This window comes from Trichosurus vulpecula, chromosome 6, assembly GCF_011100635.1.
Source record: "Trichosurus vulpecula isolate mTriVul1 chromosome 6, mTriVul1.pri, whole genome shotgun sequence".
NCBI classification, from domain to species: Eukaryota; Metazoa; Chordata; class Mammalia; order Diprotodontia; family Phalangeridae; genus Trichosurus; species Trichosurus vulpecula.
The window spans coordinates 274,573,810-274,594,906 of NC_050578.1; the positions used below are offsets into that span (position 1 = coordinate 274,573,810).

Sequence of the window (21,097 nt, forward strand, 5' to 3'; positions counted from 1 at the left end):
GGCTGCTGGCTTCAGGTTGTGAGATTAGGGGCTGGGCAAACCGTTAAATGGTTTCCGGCCGTTTGGGGTTCCAACGTACTCACAACGAAACCACCTGCCCCAAACCTCCCTTTCCCCACCGCGTCTCCTCCTTCCTCCCCAGTCCCGGAGGGCGCGCCCAGAAAAGCTGCCCGCTCCGGCTCTGAGAGCTCAGAACAGCTCCCGGGGCTCCCCTGCCCCAGGACCCGCCCCAACCCACGAGTGGGCTTAGGGGGGCCGGGCTTCCTCCTATTGGCTCTCCAGGAGGCGGTGCCTGGGCTGGACATGCCCCTCAGCCCCGGCCCCCGGGGTTGCGGAGGTTTGGACTGGGAGACCTAAGGCTGGTGGGGGGTGGGGACCGGGGCGAGAAGTGCGATTCCCCCTTCCGTCCAGCCCCGGTGCAGCTCCGCCCCAAACTGAGAGGAAATAGGCCGGGAAGGAGAGCCAGTCCCAGGGGAGGGGGCGGAGGCAAGGCCGGTCCCCCTCCTTCCCCAAACCCAAGAGCCTGGATCAGGACCTAGTATGGGCACAGTGCTGGGGCCCAAGCAGCTAGAGGCCGAGAGATGGGGAGCAGGGACGTGCGACTGAAAGCCAGATCAGGGAGGGGTTGGCCCTGGGCCTCCCAGCTGAGCTCAAGTAGGGAGCACCTGCTAGGCTCTGAGGTGGGGCGTCACCCTGCTGCCGCTCTCCCTCCACCCAGGAGCTAAAAATACCCCCTCCCCCAAGGCTCCCACCCCACCCCCAGGCCCAGCCCACACACACTCCGGGATAGTAACAAAAGCACTCAGACCCGGTCGGCCTTTGGTGACACTTTTAATTGGTGAAGTTTTTACCCAAGAAGGTGGGGAAGAGCTCTGGGCTGAGCCCCTCCCTAGGGCTGGAGGGGTCTAGGCACAGACCCCTCCCCCAACAAATAACATCGGGGAGGCCTCTAGGGAGGAGAACCTGGGGTTCAATCAAGTGGAGTGGGGACATGGGTGTGGAGTGTCAGTAACCCTGAATGATGCCACCAGATCAAATCATCAGAGTCCAGGGACTTAGGGAAGCAGAGGTTCCAGGCACTTTGCGGGCCAGGGCAAGAGATCTGGGTGAGCACGTGTGGTGGGGGCCACTGCTCAGACCACTTCATCCGGGGCAGCCAGGCGCTGACGGGAGGGCTCCACACCCCAGATTTCCCGGGCATACTGTGCAATCGTTCGGTCACTGGAGAACTTCCCCGATGTGGCAATATTCTTGATTACCATCCGAGTCCATTCCCGAGGGTTCTAGGAAAGCCAAAGAGCCCAACTCTAGAACCCCAGCATCCAGGCCACTGAGGGCGGGAACCCAGGTACTCAGGCCTCCCAATTCAATTGCAGAGGTTGGAAGCCTGGGGCAGGAGCCCCAAGGGGTGTTCTCCCTCCACACCCACCCCCCACTCCCGGCACAGGAACCCAGGAGTCCAGAGGTCCTTGCCTCACCTTGTATAAGTCGCTGACTTTCTCCTGGCACTGGATATAAGCTTCGTAGTCAGCAAAGACCTTAAAACTGGGGAGGGAAAGGAAGGCAAGATTGGGACAGGAAATGTAGAGTTGGGGTGGAGGAGAGAAGAGGAAGAAACTTCATCAATGATAGATTTTTTCAGTCCCTTTTAATTTGTGGTTGGAGAAACTGAGGCACTAAGGGGAGCATATCTCCAGTAACAAACAGCAGGTGATTGTTTTGTCCAGGACTCAGACCTGGCCCATTGTCCTTCCCCCTCTCACCCCTCATTTCCCAGGAGTGGCCAACAGGGACCCTGGTGATCTCACCCACACATGCACACCGCTGCTCCCCACCCCCCATCTATGGCCATGTGCAGGCCCTGCTGACCGGTCGTGGTGCATGAGCATGTTGACAATGTCCTTGAACAGGTCAGGCTGTTTGGGAGAGAAGAAGCCGCTGCTAAGCTGTTCGATGACCTGCCGGAGCTCAGGGATGCGGTCATAGTATTCCTGGGCATTGTACCTGTTGGGGAGGGTCCACCTGCTCAGCCTCCCCTTCTCCACTCTCCTTGATCCCCCAGATCGCACAACGTCATCCGCTTCTGCCTGACTCTTCTGGCTCACTTTGGTGGCCTTCTCCCTTCCCTCCTTTGGCTGTATGCCAACAGTGGGAGCTCCCTGAGGGCAGGGCCTGGCTCTGAGATTTCTTGGCATTTCTAGTTCAGTGGCCCAGGACAGGTAGAGGGTTATGAACCCATTTCATTTCCTCGTCCTAGCTTCCCTACCTCAGCTTCTCAGGCTCCTCCAATCAGATCCCTTTCATCCAGGGCCATGCATCTTAGGCCCCTGTGCCCCCTCCCCAATCCAAGCCATGGGCAGCTTCTCTCTCCACACTCTCTCCCTTGGCCAGCCTCTGCCTTCTCAGTCCTGGCCCATCTCTCTCCAGAGTTCCAGGGCCACCCTTGCAGCCACGCAGCCTGCTGGCCCCTCAAACTTACGATCCTGCTTCCCCATTTCTGTCGAGGGCACTAGCCTTCTCCCAGTTACCCAGCTCCACTTTGGGGTTATCTGTATTTCTTCCCTCTCCCTAACTCCCCCTCCCCCATGTGCAATCAGTTACCAAGTCTGGCCAATTCTCTCTCCCCTCCACCAGTTCAGGTCACCTCTCACCCAGCCCCCTTGCCTCCATTCTCTACCTACTCCAATCCATCCTGTTCAGAGTGCTAATGAAATGGTCCCCATACCCAGGCCCCACCTCGTCAATGCTTTCCAGCGATGGCTCCCTAACGCTGATTCGAGTCCCAACTCCTAATCCTGGCATTCAAGGCCCTGCTGCTATTTGGTTCCAGATCTCTGTCACCTTCTTCTGGACAGGACCTCCCCAGCTAACTCTGGAGCACCATACCCCCTCTGGTCGAGCCGGTCCACGTCCTCCACCCTCATTCCGAAAATGAAGAAATTCTCCTCGCCAGCCTCCTCGGCCATCTCCACATTAGCCCCATCCATGGTGCCGATGGTCAGGGCTCCATTCAGCATGAACTTCATGTTGCCAGTGCCCGATGCCTCGGTGCCTGCTGTAGAGATCTGCTCCGAGAGGTCTGAAGCTGGGATCACTGAGGGGCGGAGGAGAGGAGAGGAGACAGTCACAGGATGTCAGCTCCCTGACCGGAGGGCCTTGGGGAGGTGCTGTACTGCACTAGTAGGGGGACTTTCCTCACCTGGAAGGTCCCTCTACAGAGCCAGTCCCTAAGTCTATCAATGCCTTGGATAACCAATGACACAAAGCCGGGAAGGGCTGCTAACCTACTGGGTGACAATCAAGATCCTGACAGGCCGGAGCACTGGCTTAAATCTGACAGGAATTCAATAGAATTTGTCCTTGGGCACAAGCTTCCCAAGTATATGATGGGGGAGGTGCAGATAGAAAGTGCTGGTGCTAGAAAAGATCAGAAGGTCTTAGTGGATGGCAAGCTCACTCAGCAGTGGGAAAGGGCATTCAAAGACAGTAATATGATCTTGCGCTGCCTGAAATGGGGCCAGTGTTCGAAAAAGAGATGGTCTCCCTGCCCTCTGCCATAGTCAGGCCCTCTCTGGAGTATGGAGTTCAGTTCTAGGGACCACAGTCTATGAAAGGTGGATAAGGAGGACAGCGAGCACAGCAGGCTGCCAGGATGGGGAAAGGCCTTGAGGCCCAGCTGAAGGAACCGGGGTGGTTAGCCTGGAGAGCAGAAGATGGGGGGCACAGACACGAGCACCCCTGCAAGGATCTGGGGCTAGCCTTCAGAGGAGGGAGTCACAAGAGCCCCAGATTCGAAGCCAGGGGCCCCCTGCACTGGAATTCTGGCTGTGTGACCTTGGGTAAGTAATGGGAGGTCTCCGAGCTCCGGTTTCTTCATTTGGGAAATGAGGGGGTTGGACCCAATGATCTCTCAGGTCCCTCCAGCTCTGCTTGGCCCCAAAGGGCAGAATCAGGAGCAGGGGGTGAATTTAACACAGACACCGATGGATGCAGATATTGGAAAACCTTCCACACCCTCAGAGCCGTTCCAGAGGGGAAGGGGCTGCTCTGGGAGGAGGTGAGCCCTGAGTCACAGCGGAGGTCTTCAGGCAAGGGCTGGACCAGTCGTATACATGCATGCACATTTATACACATATACTTACATATATACACACATTCATACACATACATACATTTATACACATACATAAATACATACACATGTATATGTTCAGGCATTAGAAAGACTGAGATCAGTCTACAAGCATTGATTAAGCCCCTACTGTGCGCCAGGCCCTGTGCTAAGGAAACAAAGAAAGGCAAAAGAAGTCCCTGTCCTCAAGAAACTCAGTCTAATGGGGCAGAGAACACGCAAATAATTACACACACACACGCACACACACACGCACACGCACACACATGCACACGCACACGCGTACACACACACACACACGCGCACACGCGTACACACACGCGCACACACACACGCACACACACACACGCACACACATCCAAGCTACGCACAGAACGGATGGAGCACAGCTCTCAGAAGGGGGAGTGTGAGCTAAGTCTGGAGCATTCCAGGCCTGGGGAAATCCCCAAGGAGGAAATGAAGTGTTATGGTCTAGGGAATCCACATGGCCAGTGAATCTGCGTTGGAGAGTGGGGAAGGGGCCAAGAGGAGAACGTGTGAGAAGACTGGATGAGTAGGAAGGATAGAAGGAGCCGGGTTGTGAAGGGCTTTAAAAGCCAGAGGAGTTGGGGTTTGATCCTCAGGGTAGCTGGGAGCCAGTGGAGTTTAATTAGGGAGGTTACCCTTTAGGTAAGTCACCTTGGTGGAGGACGGACACAAGTGGGGAGAGACTGGAGGCAGAGAGACCCAGCAGCAGCTTACTGCAAAAGTCCAGGCGAGAGATCGAGGCCTGTATCAGGGTGGGGACTGCATATGTATGGAAGGACACGCATATATATATATTTTTTTTGCTTTTTTTTTTTGGCAGGGCAATTGGGGTTAAGTGACTTGCCCAAGGTCACACAGCTAGTACATGCGTCAAGTGTCTGAGGCCGGATTGGAACTCAGGTCCTCCTGACTCCAGGGCCAGTGCTCTACTCACCGCGCCACCTAGCTGCCCCATGGACACGCATATATTTGAAAGTTGTTTTGAAAGTAGAAACAAGACTCAACCATGGGTGAGATGTGTGGGGAAAGCAAGACAGGAGAGGAAGCTGCCTGGGTGATGGGGAGCGTGAGCCATTCTAAATCTTGGGCCCCGTGGCTAGGACGCGTCTGAGGAGGGCCTCCTGACCCCCCGTCCTGAGGTCTACCCTCATGTGGCTGCAGACCTGGACAGAAAGCACCCCCTCGCCCCTTCCCCGGCACAGACCTTTCTCGGCCAACGAAACTCGGTAATTCTCTAGAAAGATAACTTTGAGCCGGTCCCCAACAACGGGATCGTTGTTGACAACGTCACCGATGGATGTGATGAGCTTGATGATCATTTTTGCCATGTGATAACCGGGGGCTGCCTGGGGGAGGAGACCTTGGGGTCAGAGCCCATGGTGTCCTGCCCCATCATTACCCCCTTCCCGGACCCCAGGGGAGTTAGAGGCTCCCATCAGCTTTGTCCCCATGGGCCCCAAAGTTGCCCTCCACAGCAGTGCCAACCCTCTGAGGGTCAAAGGAACCGGCCCCTCCACCTCCAGAGTGAGGGGCTCACCTTCCCCCCAATCATCACCGTCCGGGGAACAAAGAACCTGTTGGGCTCCTTCTTAATACCTAGGGAGAAAGAACAGGGAAGAGCCGGGATCAGATTCTCCCAGGTAGCCCCTGAGACAGCTGCCCCTGACTTCGAGCACTGAGCGGCCCAAAGAGAGGAGAGGGTCGCCTCCTGAACCTCACCCCTGTTCCTTCCTCCTGCTCTAGTCAGCCCATATAGGAACTCAGAGACACAATGGAAAGCCATCAAGTCTCGGAGTCAAAAAAATGTCCATCGGTCCTGACTTTGCTGCACAGATGTGGGCGCTTCCCTGTGCCTCAGTTTCTCCCTTTGTAACAGGGGGCTCAAGCAGCACCTACACCCATGGGTTGTGAGGGTTGAATGAGAAGACCCTCAACGGCAATTACCCAATGCCAACTCGGGCTTGTTAGTTTCCCAGGAGAATCTCCCAGCCCTGAGGTTGGTGGGAACATGGAGTCATCTCCTCTACCAGGTGCAGCCTGGACCCCTCCCTCACCTCTGCTCCTTCCGCCAAGGCCTACTGACAACATGGGCCTTCTGGCCTTCTTGGCCTCCCTCCCTCGATCACTCCTGGGACGCTGGGAGGACCAGATGGCTCCTCCCAGGGGACGTGGAGCAGTTTGTGTCCCTGGGGCGCATGGCTAGAGGGAGCCCTGGGACTCCCCCCTTGTGGATCATGAGTCACCTCTCCATTAATGATGCTCCCCACAGTGGGAACTCTAGGTGTCTGCCTGACCCTGCCGTGCCCTTTCTTCTTTGGCCCCCATGGCCTCTGAGGATCAGCTGGAGGCCAGTGAAGCCCTCAGTAGGCTCTCCACCCTTTCCTCCACCATGGCCCAAGGGCCTACTGCTGGGGTTGCAGCCTCCCCCACACTCTGCCTCATTTGGCCTTTCCCCACTGAGCCCAAGGGAGGTGGCTCCCACTTAATAGCTTCTGTCTAGGCTTTTCCCCCTCAATACTTCAGTGAGTTCAGTCACGCAAATGTCACAATACCCATTTTTGAGATGATAAACTGAGGCTCAGAGAAGCCTAGCCAGCACTTGAACCCAGGGATTCAGACTGCAAGTACCAATATTGCTGCTCACTGCCCCAGACTATTTCACCTGCCCCAAGCCTTCTCTCCAAGCCCTATGACCCAGTCTAAATGGGGTTGCGCAGCCATGTCCAGTCAGTCCTGGCGCTCCCTCAGTGGGGGCTTCCCCGGGGGACTTCATTCTCATCTTTATCAACAGCCACTAACACCAGTCAGCCCATTAGGGGTTTTCACAACGGATCTGAGGGGGAGTCCCAATGCCTGCGTTATTATCTCCTATTCTCCAGAAAAGGAAACTGAGTCTTGAAGGGGTAAAATCTCCTGCTTATATCACAGTTAGTAAGCGTCAATCGGCTCTTCCTCACTCCAAAAAGGCCAGCCCTTGAAACCATATAAACGTCAACTATGGCTATCATTTGGGAAGGTTTTGTGTATAGTGGCCTGAGGGCTAAGTGTGGGATCAGAAGGAGGATCTGGGCAGGAGTCCCACCCTCTGCTCCTCCCCGTGATCTCTGTGAAGTGGGCACGTCGGCGGCTCTCATACAAAGTACCCCAGCTTGGCCCTTAAAATCCTCCACGGTCCGGTGCCAATACACCTTTCCAGACTTATTTTATGGATATACGTGTGTGAGAGTGTATGTGTGTGAGTGAATATGTGTGCATGTATGTGCGTGTATGTCTATGTACATGTGACTATGCGTGTATGTATTTGTGTGTGTGTGTTGTGTTACATATAACATATATTACGTACATTTTACATCCATCTAATTCCCCTTCACACAGGCTCCGGTCCGGCCACACGTGCCCATCCCTCACCCTGGCCAGTCCCCAGAGCCGGGCCGGGTAGCCTCTCAGCATCCCTCATCCCTTTAAAGCTCGGCGCCTCCGCCCTCGGCTCTTCACGCCTCCCCTCAAAAACACCCTCATATTTAAGTTTGGAGATATTCCTACGCCTGCTTCTGAGGGCAGGGGCTGCTGATGTGGGCTTTGCATCTCTGGCCGGCAACCAGCTCAGATGTTTGTTGACTGACTAACTGACGGACAGTCCCTGGGGGGGGGGGTCACATCTGCCCAGGTCTTTGCTGCTTCTCCCCCTGGGCACCTGGAGGCAGGGGAGGAAGGAAGGGGTGGGAGGGAGGGAGAGAGGGAGGGCGCCCCAGAGCGGGGAGGGGAAGGGCCGCTCACGGTTGTACAGGGTGATGACGTGGAGGCAGTTCAGCAGCTGGCGCTTGTACTCGTGGATCCGTTTCACCTGGACGTCGAACAGCGAGCTGGGGTTGATGTGCACGTGGTACTCTCGCTCCAGGTACGCGGCGAACTTCAGCTTGTTTTCCTGTCCGGGGAGATGGAGGGACGGGGGGCTCAGGGGCTCCTCCCCAGGGAAGCCTTCCAGGATTGCCCCTCCCCATCTAGCCTGCATCCCTATGGCCCGTCTCTCCTGTGCCCTCACTGGACCCTGCCTTGGGTGATATAATATTCCCTGTAAGCTTTGAGGGCAGGGCCGTGTCGCTGGCCGTTTGGACATCCCGTTCTTCCCCATCCCCCAGGAATCCCCTCCTCCCGGTGCCCCCGTGGCTCACCTGCTTGACCTTGGCCACGTCTCGGATGAAGGCCTCGTCATCCACGTAGGACAGCAGCTTCCGAAGCTGGTCCAGGTCGGAGATGTAGTCCTCCCCAATCCTCTGTGTGGGGGCACCACATTGTCAATCAACAGGCTATTATGAAGCACCTACTGTGCGCTGGGTGGGCGTGGGGCGGCAAAGACAGGAGGAGCAACATCTGCCCTCCAGGAGCTTCCAGTCTCTCCAAGGCACGGAGGAGTGTGTGCAACATTATCCCATCGGAGAAGAAACCCAGACAGCCTTAACTCTGGGGTAGTTAGGGAGGGCAGACTGAGCTTCTCTGGGTGTGCACACCCTCCTCCTCCTCAGTGTGGAGCCCCAGGGAGCGCTTCCCTAACCCCCCACCCCCAGCCTAGACCACACCGTGGACACCCTCCTAATGAGCCCCGCAAGACTTGCAGCCTGCACTGCGTGGCCTTGGGGAAATCACAGCCCCTCTGGGCCTTACTTGTGAAAAAAGAGGCTTGAACTGGACTCTAAAGATGCCCCAGCTCTGCCACCTACTGTTCTAAGGCCCCTCCCAACTCTGTCATCCCCTATTCTAAGGCCCCTCTAAGCTCTGACATTCCCTGTTTTAAGGCCCCTCCCAGCTCTGCCATCCCTTGTTCTAAGGCCCCTCCCAGCTCTGTCATCCCCTATTCTAAGGCCCCTCTAAGCTCTGACATTCCCTGTTCTAAGGCCCCTCCCAGCTCTGCCATCCCTTGTTCTAAGGCCCCTCCCAGCTCTGCCATCCCTTGTTCTAAGGCCCCTCCCAGCTCTGCCACCTACTGTTCTAAGGCCCCTCCCAGCTCTGTCATCCCCTATTCTAAGGCCCCTCTAAGCTCTGACATTCCCTGTTCTAAGGCCCCTCCCAGCTCTGCCATCCCTTGTTCTAAGGCCCCTCCCAGCTCTGCCATCCCTTGTTCTAAGGCCCCTCCCAGCTCTGCCATCCCTTGTTCTAAGGCCCCTCCCAACTCTGTCATCCCTTGTTCTAAGGCCCCTCCCAACTCTGTCATCCCCTATTCTAAGGCCCCTCTCATCCCTAACATTCCATGTTCTAAGGCCCCTCTAAGCTCTGACATTCCCTGTTCTAAGGCCCCTCCCAGCTCTGCCATCCCTTGTTCTAAGGCCCCTCCCAACTCTGTCATCCCCTATTCTAAGGCCCCTCTCATCCCTAACATTCCCTGTTCTAAGGCCCCTCCCAACTCTGTCATCCCCTATTCTAAGGCCCCTCTCATCCCTAACATTCCATGTTCTAAGGCCCCTCCCAGCTCTGCCATCCCTTGTTCTAAGGCCCCTCCCAGCTCTGCCATCCCTTGTTCTAAGACCCCTCCCAGCTCTGCCTGGCCGGTGCCTGTGGGTTACTGTCTCCTGTGACAGCTACACTCTCTCTCTGGGCAGGAGGCCTGGGTCCCCTCATCCACACCGTCACCCCTGTGGCTGCCCCCTCACCTCTGCAATGACCTCTGCCAGACCCGGGTTGCAGAGCACCAGCCAGCGCCTGGGTGTGATCCCATTGGTCTTGTTCTGGAACTTGTGGGGTTCCAATTCATAGAAATCCTTGAAGCTGCGGAGGCCAGAGAGGAGATAAAGGAAAGGGCGGGCTGGCCCTAGAAGGAGCGGAGCTCCTCAGAGGTCACGGGCCGAGCGCGTAGCAGAGCCAGGCCTGGGCACGCGTGCGGAGGCCTTGCAGGGCACACAGGAGCAATGGTGCCTGTGCTGGGTGTGGGGCCCTTTGGGGGTTGGGAGCCAGAGGGGCAGGACGGGCTCACATGGTTTTCTTGAGGATCTCGGAGTGGATCCGGGCTACCCCGTTGACCGCGTGGGAGCCAGCGATGCACAGATGGGCCATATTAATCCTCTTCACGCCACCTTCCTCCACCAGTGACATGCGCCGCAGCCGGTCCATGTCCCCTGGGTACGCCGCCGCCACCCGCTGCCAAGGGACATCGGGACTCAGCCCAGCGGGCACTGTGAGCCCCCAGACGGGCCCTCCCCTATCTCCCCACCTCCAGCACCCACATTGAGAAACCTCTGGTTGATTTCGTAGATGATCTGCAGGTGCCGGGGCAACAGAGTCTCCATCAGGTGGACGGGCCAGCGCTCCAGGGCCTCGGGCAGCACGGTGTGGTTGGTGTAGGCGCAGGTCCTCACAGTCACATCCCAGGCCTGGGGAGGGCAGAGGAGAGCACAGCACCCAGGGCCAGGGCCAGCGGCAAGGGCATTGAAAGGGGCCTGGTGTGTCCTGACTGCCACCACCCATGTGACGACACTCACTTTCCAGCTATGGATGGAGCATCCTCCTTGGCCCTGAGCACATCTATCCACGGCTAGGGAAGCAGAAGGCAATTGGGGGGCACGACACTAACCGTTGGGCAGTGGGGCCCTCGAGGGCCTTGGGGGAGGGTCCCATGTCCCCCCATCAGCCATGTTACCTTGTCCCAGTCCAGTTTCTCCAGGTCCACCAGAATCCGCATCAGCTCGGGGATGGCCAAGGACGGGTGGGTGTCATTCAGCTGGATAGCCACCTGGACCAAACACCAAGGGGCAGGCAGTTGGCCCCGAGCTCCCTCGCTACCCACTCAACTCAGCACTTAGTAGGCACCACATGTGTGCAAGTGCTGGGCTGCTCAGAAATGAAACGATCCCTGTCCTGAAGGAGATTTCCTTCTATTAGGCAGGCACACCAATGTGTTCATACAAGTGAGGGAGGCCAGAAAATCTCCACGTAGGAGGCTGAGTGTGCCCTGATAGGGCCAGAGAGGAGAAATCCAGACCTGGGGGATCACAGACACGGGAGAAGAGGCACATCCTCCCCTGGCCCCCTGGCAGAGACCCTCTACTCCCTGCCCACCCCCGGACTTTCTCCAACCCAAGCTGGTAGAGTCCCTTGGGCTGGGTCCAAATGTGGGGTGGGGGCTCCACCTTGTCTGGGAAGGCATCGAAGCTGGTGCGCACGGGGTCCCGGGAGCCAAACTTGGACGATTTGAAGCGGCGGATGATGTCCTGAAGGGTAGCTGCTACCACAAAGTACTCCTGCTTTAGCCGAAGTTCCTTCCCTTCAAAGAACTGGGGGAAGAGGGGGGAAGGTCAGTGGGACCAGAGATGGAGGGGGGTGGGAGGGAGATGGGAAAGGTCAGTGGTGTGGGGGGGAGAGGGGAAGGGTCAGTGGAGCCAGGGATGAAGGGGGTTCAGGCATTAGGAGAATCGCTGGGGAAGAAAGGAAGGATGTGGCAGCATGCTGGGGCTGCTCTCCTAAGCAAGACTGAGGGGCACCAGCACCCTCTCCCCTTCTCAAGCCGAGCCTTTCTGTAACTAAGTTTTCCCGTCCCTCGGGGACCCAGAGACCCAGCGCCCTCTTCCTGCTTAGTCTCCAGGTGCTCTGGCCCCAGAACTTTGCTCACCCACACTATGAGCTGGGTTCCTCCTCCTCTTTTCCTTCTACCCATTTCCTGTCACCACCATCCCCAGCTCTGGGATTGGCTGCAGGACATGGTGGGACTGGTGCTCCCCGGAGATGGCAGTACTCACATTGTCATTGGGATACAGGACCCGGGAGATGTTCTCGGCCAGATTCCTGTCTAACACAGCCTGGATGTATCCACCGACGTTGACTACAGAAAGCATGGAGGAGATGGAAATGGCCTGTGTCTGACAACAGGAACCCTGTCCTTTCTCCAGATCCCCCCAAATCCCAACTTCCTGAAGCTGTTCTTGTGACCACACTTGTGGGGGGTCTGTGTCATACAGGCACGAGACCGACCCGGCGACAGAGATGGTTAGGCCACCTCTCCTGTGCCCTGGCCCCGTTTCCCAGCTCTATGAGGTACCACACTTGGTGGCCCTTAGGAAATCGGGTGGGTGGGGAGGGCTGCCTAGCTCGGCAGGCCTCAGGGGAGGAAGAAGACAAGGAGAAGGGGGCCCGTGGGAGAACTCACAGTCTTTGAGGTTGAAGTCGTTGGGGGCTTTGGCAGACCACAAGCGCATGGTGTTCACGGTGTTGTTACGATAGCCAGGCACGGGGGTGTCGTAGGGCATGGCCAGGACCACCTAGAGGCATGAGAACGTGTTCAGGACCCAGGAGTCCTGGTCCTGACTCTGTCACTAATTCACTGTGTCTAATATAGAACACACTTCCTACCTGGCTCATTTCCTTCATCTGAAAAATGGGGCTTTAAACAATCTTGAATCTTGAAACAATCTTCCTTTCTCTGACGTTCCATGTTCTCAGTTTCCTCCCACCTCTGACATTCCATGTTCTAAAATTCTAAGGTCCCTCCCTCTTCTGACATTCATGTTTTTCATGTTCTAGCTTCTAAGCTTCATCTCAGCTTGTACATCCCATGTTCTAGGTTATAAGGTTCCCCCCAGCTCTGACACATTAGGTTCTGAGTCCCTTCCCATCTCAGGGCCTCTGTTGGCCCACCTATAAAATGCCGATGACAACATCAGGCGTTTTAAGTGTTCCCCTCACTGCGGGACCCCTGGCAAACTTCCTTCTGAAACTTAAGGATTCGAGCCCCCACACCCCATAGCTCCCCCTGCCCCCCACCCCCAGAGCACCCTGAGCTCTGCAGAGGCCAAAGAAGTACGCGCACTGATGAGATCAGAGGCTGTGATGTTGCTAATTCAGTAATACAGAGTAGGCAGCTAGCTTTGGATCCAGTAGGAGCTGGGTTCTAATCCTACCTCTGATGCCTCGTGGCTGGGTGACCCCGAGCAAGTCACTTAACCTCCCCTGAGAGGCAACAGACAACTCACAAAGCCTGTAAGTTGGCAGAGAGGGTGCAGACCTGAATTGGTGGAGGGAGCTTCCTCATCAGGGAATTCTCTAGACCAAGGAAGTCATAGGTTCAGTCCCTCTCTCTCCTGATACAGAAGCTATTAACAATCCCCGTCCATGGGCGTTCAATAGCCAATTATGCTGGTCATGAGCATCTCTGGAGGCCGAGAGGCCAAGAAACAAGCTTCAATGTGGGCCGCTAATTAGCCCCTGATAGATCCTAGAAGTAACAGGCAGGAGCCCTCCCCAGAATGCCCCGGGGCTGATCAGCCGGGGAGTGGGGCAGAGGGCAGTCAGTATGGAATGACCAGGAGTAGTGCCCTCTCAATGAAAGGAAGCACATAGCAGGCGTGCTGAGTTGGCACAAGGATACCCCAGTTCCTGTCCTGACCAGGCCAGCCCCGCCTCCACATCATCAGAACATTCAGAACAGAGCGAGCCCCACATGGTCTCCCAGGTAGAACGTGACCTCACTGGGGCTGGAAGCTGGGCCCCCACCTCCAAAGCCGGGACTCTTTCTCCCTAGACTGGCAGAGGGGCTACAAAGGGACCTGAGAGCTAGCAATCCTGGGTTCAAGTCCTACTCCACTCGTACTCTGTGACCTTGGGCCAGTCACTTCACCTCTTAGGTCCCCTGGAGTTTCCAAGTCTCTCAGTCTCTAAGAGCAAGGGCTGATCTCCCTCACTGTGACTTCCCCACAAACAGAATCATGGGTCAAGTTAAAAAAAAAAAAGGTCTCTGGGTCTTGGTTTTCCCATCTATACAATGGGACAGTTAGATGGTCTTTCCTGGCTCTCACATTCCATGATCTCTCCACTCAGGGGCTGGGGGTCAGCCAGACCTGGCCTCCGTGCCTGCGTCGGACAAGGCTTGGCTAACACTACCTTGTGCAATCTTCCTTTCCCGACACATGCCCTCCCCCCAATCTGGCTAGTTCCTGCTCTCTGAGGCACCTCCCATGTAAACACTTTATGGGGTTATCCCCAAAGTCATAGCCCATTTTTAGCTTTACTGGCTTTGGGGTCACCCCCTCTATCCCTTATGTGAATCTATTTGTTTACATGTTGTCATCTCCCTTAGATGGGGAGCTTCTTGAGGACAGGGACTGTCTTGTGCCTTTCTTGGCATCCCCAGTGCTTAGCTGGCACACAGTAGGCACTTAACAAATACTTGTCACTGACCCTGGACAAATCATTGGACGTCTCTTGGTCTTCGCTTCCTCATGTGCACAATAATAATGACCCCTCCCTCCCGGGGCTGAGTGCCGTACACCCTGGGACTCCTCCTAACAAACAAGGTTTCAGTGGGCACGTGAGCCCAGAAGCATGCCGTTATTTGGCCGGGAGGACCACAGAGGCTCACACAGGGCTTTAGCTCGTGGTGAGCGTGTGGTCCAGTCCAGGGGATTCTCCCCTTTGTGTGTGGGTCCGGTGGAGGCGGGGCCTGGACCGTCCAGTAAAGCCAAGCAGACCCCTTCTTGGGATTATTTTTAAAAGCATAGAATAAGAGAGGGTTACAAGGGCAACCAATCCTAGCAGAAGACCGTGGTCAAAATGGTTTTTTATGAAGTGCGTAGACTGCCCGGGTGACACAGCCTCCAAGGTCCCTTCCTCCACGTCCCTCAGCTGTGATGGTGCCTGGTAGTTGAAGGTCACAGCTTGGGGCCAAAAAGCCTCCCTCTGGGAATGCCAAAGGTGCAGACAGGGAGACCAAGAACTGTACCCAGAACCAAAAAGCCAGAGCTCGAAGGGCCTCAGAGGTCATCCCAATCTTACTGGACACATGAGGAGCCTGAGGCCCTGGGGAGGGAGGGGACTTGCCCAGGGTCACACAATTAAGCACGAGACCAGATTCTCTGACCCAAGATCCCTATTCTTTCTCCTGCCCCCCGATGTCTCCCTGCTCAGGACCTGGTGCCCACAGGAGGCTAGCGAAGCCTTCAGTGACTGACTGCAGCTAGTTATGATCAATTCTCTAAGCCCCATGATGAATGGGCCGCAGACAGGCGCTAACCAGCAGTTACAGCCGGCAGTTAATAAGGAAGGATGGAATCGTCAATACCTAATAGGCAGCCTGTTTAGGACACCCGGGCCTCACCGTGGGCAAACAGGGATTCCTAACAACCCATTAATACCTAATAGACCATGCACCATCCCCACCAACCAGAAGCCAGGCCTTGTTGATGGCTGAGCTCAACAACGGCCTTCCCTGAGAACCAATTCCGAATGCCCAGCTATTAAGATGCTGCTTGGCAGCTGCCAGCGAGGCAAAGCCTTTTCAGAAATACGGACTGGTCAGCACACGGAGGGCCTCGTTCTCTCCCCCCCCACCCCCGACTCAGCCACTCTGGGAGGGCTTGGACCTCTGGCTTTGCACGCATTCCTACCCACTGCAAGGTGAGGAGCGGCGGAGGGGTGAACGTCCCAGGAAGGAGTGTGTGATAGAAGGAAAAACCTCATCACAGCATCATAGATTCGGAGCTGGAAGGGGCCTTCGAGGCCATCACGTCCAACCCTTTCATTCTACAGAAGGAGAAACTGAGGCACGAAGGGGGAAGGTCACACAGCTACTTTCAGAAGAGGAATCTGAACTAGACTCTTCCTGACTTTGAGGCCAGCATGAATCAGACCAATCTCAACTGTCCGGAAGAGGAAGGGCAAAGGACTATGCTGGGAAGTGAAAGGTGATACAGGAACAAAAGATTGGCTTTAAAAAAACAGCGTGAGCTGTCCCCAAGGGGACAGATTGCCTTGAAAGGCAGTGAGTTCCCTGTCACTGGAAGTCTTCAAGCTGCAGAAGGCATCCTTGGTCAAATAAAGAGCAGTTTGAAAGGCTTAAAACTCAGGTTGCTTGAATGACAAGCCCCCATCAAGAGGATGGCCCTTGCTGCGCGTTGGCTGTGGCCAAAGTGGGGATTTGTTTTGCTTCATTGTGTGTATTGTGACCACATTTCCTTTTTTTTTTCCAGTTGGGACGGGGGGAGATATTTTTGTTAACGAGGAAAAAAATTACACTTTAAAAAGTTATTACTAAAATGATGATTAGGTCGATGACTTCTCATAAATCTGGGGGCTTCATCATTTTAAAAAAGGCCTGGGCTAGGTGAGCAGGGTGGTCTTTGAGCCGCTCTCTTTCATGTCTACGTTTCGGATAGTCTGCAGCCCTGGATGTCCCAGGCAGTGCCAGTCTGTTCTCGCCCTGATTTCTAGCCCTTAGGGCTTACCTGGGTATCCACCCACTTGGCACCCTGGTGGGTGTGCTCCACGCGGCCGTAGAAATGGACAGGCAGCATGAACTCGGGCCGGGCCTTCTCCCAAGGATTGCCGTAGCGAAGCCAGTCATCCGCCTCCTCCATCTGGGCCAGAAATGGGGTGGGAGAGAGCCCCCAAGAAATGGGTCAGAGGAGGGTGATGGATTCTGGCCCTCAGCCCCTTCCGGGAGACATCTCCTTTGGCCCAAGGGCTGAGCTTTTCCTGCCAAAGCTGGAGGGCTTGGGAGGGGTGGGAGGGAAAGAGGGTGGCCCAGATGGGGTGGGGGGAGACCCAGTCAGAAGAGGTGACGTTTGTTAGCCCTGGACTCAGGAGTCCACGTGGGAAGGGCCCCTCACCTGCCAGCCCCCGCTGATCTTCTGGTTGAAAATGCCAAACTCATACCGAATCCCATAGCCGTAGGCAGCCAGGCCCAGGGTGGCCATGGAGTCCAGGAAGCAGGCTGCAAGAGAACCATAGCCTTGGGGGGGAGCTCGGGACAGGGAAGAGCCCAGCCGGCTGCTGCCCTGACCCCGAGTCCCCCACCCCAGCTCCAGGCTCACCACCCCCCATCTCCTTTCCTGACCCCGTTCGTGCCCTGCTGCTAACTCACCAGCCAGGCGTCCCAGGCCCCCATTCCCCAGGCCCGCATCTTCTTCAATCTCCTCCAGCTCTTCCATGTCCAAGCCCAGCTGGAGGAGACAGACATGGGGAAACAGAGGCGGAGGAAGAAATGAGGATGGGGATGGTCAAAGGCAACCTCCTCAGCCCCCTCAGCCCTGAGAGCATCCCAGGCATCAGACCCAGGCATCCCTCAGCCCTCTGGCTGTCCCCTCTGTTCCCTGTCCCCTCCCTGTCCCCTCAGCCCCCAGGGCATCCCCTCAGTCCCCTCAAGATGCCTCCTCAGCCACCTGTCACCCCCAGTCCCGCTTCCCCAGCCCCCCAGGACACCTGGTACGTGGCCTCGTCACAGGCATTCTCCAGGGCCAGGTTCACCATCGTGTTCTGCAGAGTTCGGCCCATATAGAACTCCAAGGAGAGGTAGTAGATGCGCTGGGGACAGGGGAGGCAGGCTGGTGTCCACTAGGACCCTCCATCCACACTATGCCTGTCAGGCTTTCCCCTTCCCCAGGTGAGCAGAGGCAGGCTTGGCTTTCCTTGGCAGGGAGCCCACGTCCAGATGTGCCCCTTCCATTTCCAGGCCCCTCCCCTCCCAGGCTCTGGCTCCCTCCTTTCTCCCTTAACAGCAGCTCTGCTCCCCTGCGCATCAGACCCGGGCTCCCCACCTGCTCCTGCCCCTTAAAGCTCCCACCCAGAGGAAGCTTCTCCTCTGACTCCCCATCCCTCCTCCTCCTCCTTCTCCTTCTCCTCCTCCTCCTTACAATCCTCCCCCGGCCTGAGGAGTGTTATGTTTCTGACCTTTGCCAGTGACCCCTGCTACCTGATCCTGGCACCCCTGGGGGGAGGCAGCTGCTTCCCAAGACACAGACTCTGCCATGTGTCCCTCTGGCTCGGGGCCAAATCGGAGGCAGCTGCCCCGCCTGACGCCGGGCCCTGGGTCCCTTCTGTAGTCTCTGCCATGTTAGACTCCCTGGGCCTCATAGTCTGGGTCTCGCTCCCCTCCTGCCCCAGGCCTGTGCCATCATGCCACCCCGTCCCACCCTGAGCCCCAGTGGGCCAACAGAGCCATGGAACACTGGAGCTAGACACAGCCTTCGAGGCCATCTGGTCCAACCCCCTCGTTTCACAGAAGGGAAACTAAGGCTCCTGGAGGATTAATGCAATAGACCCAGAGGGCACAGCAGTCCACAGCTGGGGGAGGCCTTCGAGGCCTTCTGGTTCGACCAGAGAGAAGCCCCAATTGTATGACCTTGGGCATGTGTCTCCCAAGGCTGGAGCCGGTGTTCCTACTGTAAAAGGAGGGAGCAGGCACTCCGAATCTACCTCAGTGTCCCACTCTGCGTGAGTTCTCTGACAGTCTGGAAACGGGCTTCCCCAAGCCTCTGCTCTTGCCCATTTTGGAGCTTACATGTCCCCCCCCCTTCACCCCTTATCTTCCCAGCCTGGCCCCTGGGGTCCCCAGCAGCATTTTGGGGCTCATACCCCGCACCCCCAGCCTGGCCCCAGGGTCCCCAGCAGCATTTCGGGGCCCCCAGCCTGGCCTCGGGGTCCCCAGTCACCTTGGGGTCCTTCTCGTAGTAATGCTGCTGGGTACGTATCCAGCGGCCCACCAGGTGGTCCCGCACAGTGTGCGCCAGGGCAAAGTAATAGTCTCGGGGCGTGGCTACATTTCGGTCCTTGACCAGGGTGAAGTGCAGATGCCGGTTGAAGTTCTTCTTCAGCTCGGACACATTCTCCACACCAGCAAGGCCGCGCACGCTGATCTGTTTGCGTTTCTCATGGTCAGACAGGGGCCGAGACATGGCTACGCAGTGAGCTTGGCAAAGGCTGGAAGGGCCCGGGGCAGGCACAGAGAAGTCTTGCAGGCTCCTGGCACAGGGCTGGCACGTCTTCCAGGGACAGGTGGAATCTGCCCAGAGCCTCCAACCCAGGGAGTGGAGGGCGGCCCCCACCAGACCCAGGTTTTAAGGCCTGGCCTGATGCATTATGCATGGCCTGCTCATGAAGCTTCCCCACCCCTCATGAATGCATAATGTGTGGGTGCTGGGACCTCCTTCCAAGAGTTATTTTGGGGATGAGCATGGAGAGCGGCTGCCAGCTCCACCCAGGCAGGGCCTAGCTGTCCAAGCCCATTACCAACCCTTAGCCTACGTGACCCACTTCCTCCAGGCCTCGAACACTCAGTCCCTTTCCTCCCCTGCCCCCAAACTTGGGGAAGGAAGGTGGGGGGGCAGGGTCTCTCTGCTCCCTATCTCCTTACCAGGGAAGTGGAGCGGCTGTGAACAAAGAAATTGAAGGGAGGAGGAACCTGATTCCTCTAGGGAAGGAACCAGATAAGTCTGTGGTTTTTTGACCAGCGCTTCCTAGCCAGAGGGACCAGTGTCCCTCTGGCCGGTGTCAAGGGCTCTCCTCCTGCTGAACCAACTGACGGGGGTGGAGAGGGAACTGGGAAGGGGGCAAGCTGCCTGGGGTCATGATGGTAGATTTCCTTTGGAATTCTGTTCGTGGTTCAGAACTGTCAAGGAAATACCTTGGAGTTATAGACCCGGAACCGAGACCTGGACGCCCTGAAGAATTCCTTCAGGGACTTTATCTCCATTTTACAGATGAGGAAACTAAGGCTCATTGAGTCAAGTGACCTGCCCAGGGTCACCCTTTATCAGAGGCAGGATTTAAACTGAGTCCTCTCCTCACTCCTCTGCCTGATCCTCCCTCAAAGGGGGAACTCATGCCATGAGGATGCTCCACTTTCATCATTTTTCCCAACAGCCCTGAAGCAGGTGCTTCGGGGATTATTGTTCCCATTTTTCAGAAAAGAAAATTAAGGCTTTCAGTGAGGAAAGGCCTAAACCAGTCATAAGGAACCAGATGAGTCTGGGGCAGAGCTCCACCAAGCCCAGAGTGGCAGAGGGAACAGGGCACCTGGTTCTAGGAATACAAGAGTCTGCTGTTTTTCAGGGGCACGTGTTTCTGAAAGGCTGCATGTTCTGGAGGCTGGGGGGAAGAGGGCTGGGCAGGAGTCTCAGGGCGAGAGTCCATCGACCTGACCAAAAACATGTTTTGAAAAGAGAGCCCCCTACCCCTTCCCCCACCAAACCCAATCCCTTTCTAGCAGCCTCTGTCGCTGTCCTTCAAGAAGGCCTTAAATACAGTGACCTTCAGAGAAGAGAGGTCAGATTACAGGTCCTGGGCCCCAGCCAGCTGTCCCCAGCAAGCCTCCCCTCACCTCATCCAACAGCAGTGATCCCTGGGAAATGTAGTCCTGCCTACCCAGGCCTCAATCCCCCCGAGACCCACTGCAGGCCTCAATCTGGGGCACCCAGTCATTTGCTTTGACAGCCTCCCCCACAGACCCTTGGACTCCCCTGGCCACGGGTCCTGAAGCCTGTGACCTTTCCAGCTACTGGCCTCCCTGAGCCCCTCCATGCCCCATTATGGCCAAGCAGGCAGGGGCCTCCTCTCCGGGCTGGGAGGCAGCCCCTGGCACTCCCACTCCTCTTCATGTTGCCCTTTGGGCTCTGAAACAGTTTGTATGTTGAGTGCATTTGGCCAATTCAAAGTGGAGGCTGAGATGGGTGAAGGCCTGCAGGAGAGGTGGTGATTAAATGAGGCCAAAAAGTCAGGGCTTCTGCCTCCTTCCTTGGGAGCTGGAGCTTGAGGGACCAGAGGACCCCGAGGCCCTTCTGGCCCTAAAGTTCAAGTTCTGCAGTTCCAAGGAAGAAAAAGCCTCAGGAATGGGAATGCTGGATGGCAAGAATGAGGCCAGGCCTCGGTTTTCTCATACGTAAAATGAAAGGACCGAAGAAACCAACCCCTCAGGCCTCCTCCACCTTTAGGTATTGGTGTGCTGTCAGCACTGAATCAAACCTCCTCTGTGTCTCCCATTCAAGGCCTTCCTCCCGGGGCACCCCACCCTGATGCTCTGGCTCGATGTCCCCTCTGGGGGACAGCGGAGGGCCTGCATGCTCACAAACATATGGCAGAAAATGACATGTCTAGCTAGCTAGCAGCCTAATGTGTTGGGAATGCAGAATGCACCATGGCCAGGCTGGGGGAGCCGTAGCCTATCTTCCAGGCAACAGGGACCCCTCA

The 21,097-nt window shown here is 56.6% G+C and overlaps 1 protein-coding gene across 1 annotated transcript; it reads right to left on the reverse strand.

Moving 5' to 3' along the window:
• Positions 1–815: 815 nt before the first annotated feature.
• Positions 816–19,263, reverse strand: PYGM (glycogen phosphorylase, muscle associated). Its single transcript, XM_036762831.1, has 20 exons — positions 18,565–19,263; positions 17,336–17,437; positions 16,998–17,076; positions 16,744–16,847; positions 16,360–16,491; positions 12,291–12,402; positions 11,884–11,966; positions 11,278–11,421; positions 10,788–10,880; positions 10,375–10,521; positions 10,125–10,288; positions 9,805–9,919; positions 8,332–8,433; positions 7,937–8,084; positions 5,697–5,755; positions 5,364–5,505; positions 2,887–3,094; positions 1,870–2,004; positions 1,479–1,545; positions 816–1,283 (listed from the first exon to the last, which is right to left on the reverse strand). The coding sequence occupies exons 1-20, from the start codon at positions 18,805–18,807 to the stop codon at positions 1,134–1,136; spliced, it is 2,529 nt and encodes an 842-aa protein (XP_036618726.1). The 5' UTR covers positions 18,808–19,263; the 3' UTR covers positions 816–1,133.
• Between the last annotated feature and the right edge of the window lie 1,834 nt (positions 19,264–21,097).

Bases quoted from the DNA above. Each gene is read 5' to 3' on its own strand.
- PYGM (XM_036762831.1), bottom strand. From the start codon at position 18,807: ATGTCTCGGCCCCTGTCTGACCATGAGAAACGCAAACAGATCAGCGTG. The intron at 5,506-5,696 runs GTGAGCCCCTCA...CTCCTCCCCCAG, and splicing joins CGGTGATGATTGGGGGGAAG to GCAGCCCCCGGTTATCACAT. The intron at 1,546-1,869 runs GTCAGCAGGGCC...TTCCCTCCCCAG, and splicing joins ATGCTCATGCACCACGACCG to TTTTAAGGTCTTTGCTGACT.